The 7,433-nt window shown below is 36.3% G+C and overlaps 1 protein-coding gene across 1 annotated transcript; it reads right to left on the bottom strand.

Annotated features, from left to right (window-relative positions):
- Nucleotides 1-269: 269 nt before the first annotated feature.
- On the bottom strand, nt 270-3,073 carry LOC108990362 (protein FAR1-RELATED SEQUENCE 5-like). The gene is made up of 4 exons (XM_018964307.1): nt 890-3,073; nt 581-670; nt 426-500; nt 270-338 (listed from the first exon to the last, which is right to left on the bottom strand). Exons 1-4 carry the CDS (start codon nt 3,071-3,073, stop codon nt 270-272), a joined length of 2,418 nt encoding a protein of 805 aa, XP_018819852.1.
- Nucleotides 3,074-7,433: the final 4,360 nt, after the last annotated feature.

Genomic DNA, 7,433 nt, shown 5'->3' on the forward strand with positions numbered 1-7,433 from the left:
CAATGGTCATAAAGTAGCCTTGTACAAAGAATACCAACCTAAAAGCTCAGCAACTTTCGAAATATGTAATAAATTTTCAGATTTTAATCTTCCATCACAAATCAATTTTCAGATTCAAATCAAATAGTTCACAAAAATGTCCCAATACAAATGGATGTCAGAATGCTATTTAACATAAAGTCTAATACATTCATTATATAAAAGTGCATTAAATGAGTGGAAACACAATATACAATACACAATACTAAAAAGCTATATATTTTCTCAAATCATTCAAACGGTTGTGATCCATCCAACCCAAAGTCAATCGGCTGTGATCCATTCAATCCAATTTGCATCTGTGACCCAAGTAAACGTGTATATTAATGTCTTATTTGTAACCATGAACATTAATATAACCAAACAAAAAGTTGGGATATACTAACACGTTCTTGACTTTGAATCACTGTTCCTCGGATTTGGGTTCCACCAATGTCAAAAGCTGTGTTTTCTGGATTGGCCTGGTCAAAAATACGTGTAAGAACCAGCCAATTTGTACAACAAGAAATTTCAAGAAGGCTTATGTACTTATACAAAATACCTGCACGTGTCTAGCATTGGCCAGTTCATTCTCCTCATGGCCAAATAAGGATCTCTGTGTGCTCAACATGGGTGTACCTCCTACATCTCCCTAACAATGAAATAACAAATAAATGCATATAATTTTCATATTTGCTTATGTAAAATATAAACATACATGTCATATTAAATAGATGCACCTCTTTACGTTTTCCCTTTCCTTGTGCTTTTTTGATCTTCGCTTTAACTTTTCGCATATCTTTCTCCATCCTAGATGCTCTCCTCAGAGATGGGGTCTGCCTTTCCCACATACAACATTTGGACTACGTACCTGCCCAGAACCACTGACAGTAGTTGTGCCCCCTGTTGATATTGGAACATTGGAACCCGTTTGGGTCAGAGATGGGGGTTCTTGGTTGGCACGATACAACTCAATCATTGCATATAACTTAGCTTTTGCATCCTGAGTATGCTCTTTTGAACCTGCTGCAAGAATAATCATCTGATAACAGATATTCAACATCTCTGAATATCTATTAGAATCTGCCCGTTGTTCCCCCGCATTATAACTACTGTTGATCAGCGTGTATCGCCATTTGATATCCTTCCTCCATCGATCTAAAAAGTAACTATCTGGCAAATATGTAATCTCATTACATCTGAATACGGCCAAAATGTGCCTACACAATATCCCTCTCATCTGGAATAATCCACAAGAACACTTTGCAGCTGAATCTTCTTCAATAAAGTCCACAGAATATGTAACTTGCTTAGTGAACTTTGCCAAATGAACTTCATCCTTTACCAAATATGTTTGTATTGCACCAATGCTCTTATGTAACTTTGGATTCATATCGATCATGCCGGTAACTTGCTGTTGTACTTCCTTGAATTTAGAATTTGTGTACAACTCTTGAAACCTTTTCTCAATTGGAGATCTAGATATGCAGGGGGTTGTGACACTAAATGAGTGGAAGTCCGCGGCATTTTCATTCTCAATCTTTTTTCTCAATGCATTATCAAACTGGTCAACAAACTCTTTCAAGTTCGTCTTAGCATTAACATACCTGTCGAAAAAGGCATTCATGCTCTCGCTCAGCTGCGTTGTACTCATTCTAGCCCAAAAACAGTCTTTCAAGAATGCTGGAACCCAATGCTCACGATCAGCGTATAGACTTTGTAACCACGTACATTCATGCAAATTGTACGTGGTAATTAACTGAACCCAACTTGTCTCAAACTCATCAATACTTTGACTGTCATATACACATTTCATCAATGCATTTTTCATCCCAGTTTTGTAGGAACCATAGGAGCCAAGCTTTTCCGGCACTTTCTTCAGTATATGCCACAAACAAAATCTATGTTGGGTATTTGGGAAAACAATACCAATTGCATTTTTCATCGCTCTATCTTGGTCAGTAATAATAGCTTTAGGAGCTATACCATCCATACATTGCAACCAAGTCTGGAATAACCACACAAAGATCTCAGTATCCTCACTGGAAATCAAGCCTGCTCCCAAGAGGATTGACTGCCCATGGTGGTTTACACCAACAAATGGTGCAAACGGCATCCCATATCTATTGGTCAGGTATGTAGTGTCGAATGTGACCACATCACCGAAATATTGGTAGGCTGCTCTACTACGTGGGTCTGCCCAGAAGACATTCTTTAACCTCCCTTCATCATCTAAATCCATCAACGCAAAGAACCCAGGATTTTTGTACTGCATCCTACAAAAATACTTTCGAAGTGCACCAGCACCACCTGCGCCAAGTCGTAGATGTCTTGCATTGTCGATATAGTTACAACAATCCTTTTCCAGAAATGGGAGGTTCTCGTCCCCGCCCGTGCCAACAACAAGAGATCCAAAGCTCTTGTTCATTCGGACACCAGCCATATCATTTGTATCTAAAACTCTTTTTACGGCATCACTCACTTCTCTATTATATCGAAAGAAACGAGATTTCTTTGGACTAAGACCGTGATTATGGATATTATGAACCGTAGTCAACTGAAGTTTTCCATCAGATTTTAAGGCATTAATCTTTGCCTTACATTCTGTTTTTCCTGTCGGACGTGGGTTGACGACATTGAAAGTTCTATTACAAGCCTTCCCACCACACGCACAAGTAAGGGTGACATACCTAAAAAAATCATCTTCTTCCCTCTCAGTCCTTTTTGTCATCACTCCAAACCCCCACTTTTTACCATACTCCTTATAATAACTCACTAAATCTTGAAGAGAATCAAACTCCATCCTCGACTTTGGCTCCTCAATCATATCATCACAATCAATTTCAACATTCTGAGATGTCCCAGCACTGCAATCCTTGGTTTCCTGTGGATTTGGTCTATCCTTATTAATTTCTTCAACTGTAGAGGATGTACATGGCGCTTCAGTTTCCCCACCACCAGGTCTATTAGGGTCTGACCCAACTAGTATGCTTGTAGTGGAGCTTGTATTGATGAGAGGAGTTAGCATAGATGGATGTTCTTTCCCGTTTCCCATACTGAGAGGCAACCAAACGCAAATCCTAAAAATTAGAAAATTACGTAAGTGCATGGAATAAGATTGATGTGCACAAAATTAGTTGTGGTGTCATAAACCTATAAGATTAGAAGGTCTAAAAAAGGGGGCATAAATTATACAAAAAAAAAGGCTCTGTAAAATATGTTGGTAAAAGAATAGGTGAATGTTTCATTTAATGGAATCCATTTAGTTTTATAAACTATAAGAATTTCCAAGTTGTATAATTTATGACAAGCATATTTTAAAATATCATTTATCATATTTTAAAATATAATTATAACAAGCATGGGTTCACGGTGTCAGAGTTTTCTGTATCACATAAAACACAAGAAGATCATCATCCAAGTTGCCAACTTAACTTGGGACTGCCCAATAAACGATGAGAAGCAATAACCCAAGTAAATGAGGTTTTTGTTTTTGCAACTCTGATCCAGCTTTTCTTCCATCATTCATAGGAGTACCAGACAACACACAAGACTTACCCAATATGTTTATCTCATTGATTCATCCAAGTATGAAGGTAACAGAGTGTTTATTGTAGTTTGTACACATCAAGAAATATTGATGGCTTTTTAATTGCAAGAAATTATACCATTTTCCAAGAGCTAATAAATTTTTTCTTCTATGTGGTTGGATCTGAAAAGAAAATTTTTGTTTTCTTATACCATATACCAGACTTCAAATATTATCTAATAATTTTATAAACCTAAGAGAAATAATTAAAATTGAAGTAAAGTAGACCAAAACATTAAATGGAGAAAAACATTTGCAACAAAAACATCTTTCCTCTTTTTGTTCCAGCGGCCAAACCACATTAAAGAAAAAAACAAATGAAAATTTGAATCTTCAGCTACCTTGAATCACAGAACCAGTCGCTCTCTCCACCACGACGATGGACCAGTCACTCTCTCCCTCACGACGGCGACCACTCGCTCTCTCATCCGCGACGACGACCTCGACTCAGAGATGTGGACTGTCCCACGACGGCGACCACAACAACCGACGAAAATGGAAGAGAAGCTAAGCTCTCGCACGAACGTCCCAGCCACAGACCACCTTGAAGAGAGAAGCTCGGGTTCGGGAGAGGCGCAGATGGATGAAAATGGAGACCCATTTCGATTTCTCGCTTTCTTAATTTTTTTTTTAAATTTTTTTTTAAAAAAATGCTGACATGGCATGTGTGGGGACGTGGCGGGGACGCAACCCCGGTTGCCTCCAGAAGAACTGTTTAAATTTCGACCGAAACTCGGATTGGATTAACCCATCCAGATTTTATTCAGATTTTTTAAATTTAGATTCTAGATTTTGGGTTGAATCTGGAATTTTATTTATTTTTTTAGTAAGCAATACTCTGCGGTCTGCCGCAACATTGAAAAGGGACTGCGATTCGGTGCATCAGTAATTAAGAATCCAACAATGCCAAAAGAAAGACGTTTAGAGAGAGAGAGAGAGAGAGAGACGTTACAAAAGTGATTGCGTGCTGTAGTTACAGGAAAAGTCCTGTTGCAGGCCTTTTCGTGCATCCAAGGGCACTGACCAGCTAACATTTAAGTTTCCTTTAATGAAACAGTTTCTTTTCGTTTCAATTTTATTGAGTTTTTATTTATTTATTTATTTTTTTAATGATGCAAATTATTTTCGTTTCATTTTCAGTAAATGAAAGTCTTTGGACCACCTCCAGCGGCGTATATTTATCCTGAAATAACGGTCATAGCGAACATTTTTAAAAAATTAGAATTATTTTAGAAAATAAAATGGTGGCCTAATTTGCCCCTGATTTTTTTAAGGGGAGTAGAGTTATTTAATTTCTCAATTCTCAGACAACGAAATATCAATGAATAAAGAATAATATTTTATTTCCTTTTTCTACGAATTCTCAAGACTAAACAAGGAATTTATCTTCTCAGAAAGCAAAAACTTTAGATAGAACATATATCATTGGCTAGCATATATATATATATAGAGAGAGAGAGAGAGAGTGAGAGAGAGAGAGAGCGAAGCAACAAAAATGAAGCTACCCTCATAAACACACATCGATGTTACGCTCGTAAAAGGAAAAACTCATTTCTTAGAATGTGATTATGGTAATTAGGAAGCCATTAAAATTGCAGGAAACAACCTGGTTTGTTCCTATGAACCGTTTCAGAGTGAAGTAACTGAGGCCAAAAAGCAGTGGAAGCTATTATCTGCACCAAAACTGTTGATGAACCAGGTTAGCAAAAGATGTGATTTTGGAAAAATGTTCACGCAAAAGATTGAGGCTTGAAGAGGATGCTCATATCCATTCAGGGTTTGAGAGAAGTAAGGAGAAAAGGAAGGAAAATGGTCGACAAGTTAAAAACTAAAAAGATTATTATTTCTATTTTTCTCGTTTCAAGGGTCGGGGTCTTTGGGAAATTGGTAAAGAGAAATGATAGTTGCAGTCGTGAGTGCACAAGCGCTGTACAATCACTTTGAAAAAAGTGAATAAATATAGGACCCATATAAAAAAATAAGAATTTTTTAATAGTAGACCCCACTCTTTTTCAAAACGATTGCACAAAGTTTGTGCACTCCATGACTGCATGTAGTATTACTCATTGGTAAAAGGAAAACTCTACTCTCAAGCTAGGCAATTGGTGCACGGTTGGTGTGCGAAACGGCCTGCACCTAGAATAACTGTTTTGAAAAGGACAAAACAAAGATGAATTTTGAGTAATAAAATAAGTTCCAATTAATGACCAGGAGGCTAGTAGCATTTTCTTGGGTATGCTGCAGACAGTACGCAAGATACTCTATACCAATTTGGATTTGCATAATTCTCACTGGATTGAAGAGAATTCATCCTCAAATTCTAAACTTTCTTACCTCGATCTTTTGGATGCCCATTTAGACCAATATTTCTCTCCCTTTGTTGTATTGTCCCAATGATCATAAAAAAATTAAAATTTATTTGATCGGCTTGGAATAAAATAATATTGAGCATTTTATACTCCAAAATTAAGTTTCTTTCTTATATCTCAAATCCAAAAAACATATTTTGCATAGGAGAATTTGAAAAAAAAATCTCGGCTCCAAGAAAATCAACAAAGTTAATTGTCTCGTAAGTTGTTTCACGATCTTCAAATTTCAAAACTTCTCTACCATTTTCTTTCTCCAAATTTTCTATATTTTCAATAAAAATAGTCACTTCATCCACTAGGTTATCTTCATCAGGATAAGTATCATAGATTGGTATAGAGTTCAACCCTAAGGAAGAATGGCCATCCTCAAACTCTTCTTCCTTAAGAGTAGCAAATCCACTAAATCTCTTGCAATAAATCAACAAAACCTTCAGCTTGAATAGTACCAAAAAATTCTGTTAAATCAACTCTGAAACCAAGGTCCCCATGATGCTCCTCCCTACCACCGTACTCCCAAAATAGAGCACGCTTGTGATATGTGTTCTTTAAACTAGAATCGGAATCGTGATCTTCTATATCACGATCACCGATATCTTGTGCTGTTAGACGTCGGGTTAACTCTGCAACCTCTCCCTACAAATCCTTCTCAATCATCACATCCTGAATGCTACGATCATGGTGCTGGACTTCATCATTCGGAACCTACCCATGCCGACCAAGACTACGACCACCAGCCATGGAAACTGATGAGATATAACCCCATGAAAGATGTTTAAGCTCTGATGCCAACTGATGCTGGATAGAATAGTGATTATTCTACAGGTTAGTTTCAACAGATAATTAACACGAAAGAAGACAATAGATTCTCCCTAAAATACAGAGAAAACAACTCTGAATAATATTGATTAATAATAAAATTTGAAATTATTTTATGAAGCCCACAAGCTGGACTTAAATAACTGCAAAATTCAAAATTATGAAGATTTTTTCAAAAATAAAAAAATCTAAATTATTTATGAGAAATTAATACATAAAGAAACAAGATTCCTACAAAAAATTTGGCAAAATCAAAATCAGAATCATTTCCAAATTTGAAACCAAATATTTACTAACAAAGCAAGAATGCTCATAAATATATGATTTGAAGGAAAATAACTAATATTGCCTTTAGTGCAATTAATATATTATGTTTTTTCTTCTATATTGGTATAGATTCATCTTCTTAAGGTAGTATTTCAATGCAATCAACGTAGAATCTGGACCTAGATACTTTATATCAACTTGGGTTTGCATCACCCTTACCAGAAGTAGAAACTTGAGCAAATATTCAACAAACGAATCTTACAGTTCATGTCATAAATCATATTTGTGGCAACCTACGGCCATATAGAACCTAGAGATCAAACCAAAAGTAAGTTTAGAAAAATAATTTAGTCCAACCTGATCAAATTTTTGTT

The sequence above is a fragment of the Juglans regia genome, chromosome 15, assembly GCF_001411555.2.
Source record: "Juglans regia cultivar Chandler chromosome 15, Walnut 2.0, whole genome shotgun sequence".
Classification (NCBI taxonomy): Eukaryota; Viridiplantae; Streptophyta; class Magnoliopsida; order Fagales; family Juglandaceae; genus Juglans; species Juglans regia.

What these genes read in the sequence shown, in the direction of transcription:
- LOC108990362 (XM_018964307.1), bottom strand. Translation starts at nt 3,073, where the DNA reads ATGGGAAACGGGAAAGAACATCCATCTATGCTAACTCCTCTCATCAAT. An exon ending in CCAATGCTAGACACGTGCAG is followed by an intron (nt 501 to 580) that starts GTATTTTGTATA and finishes ATTTTTGACCAG; the next exon opens with GCCAATCCAGAAAACACAGC. An exon ending in TGATTCAAAGTCAAGAACGT is followed by an intron (nt 339 to 425) that starts GTTAGTATATCC and finishes CTTGGGTCACAG; the next exon opens with ATGCAAATTGGATTGAATGG.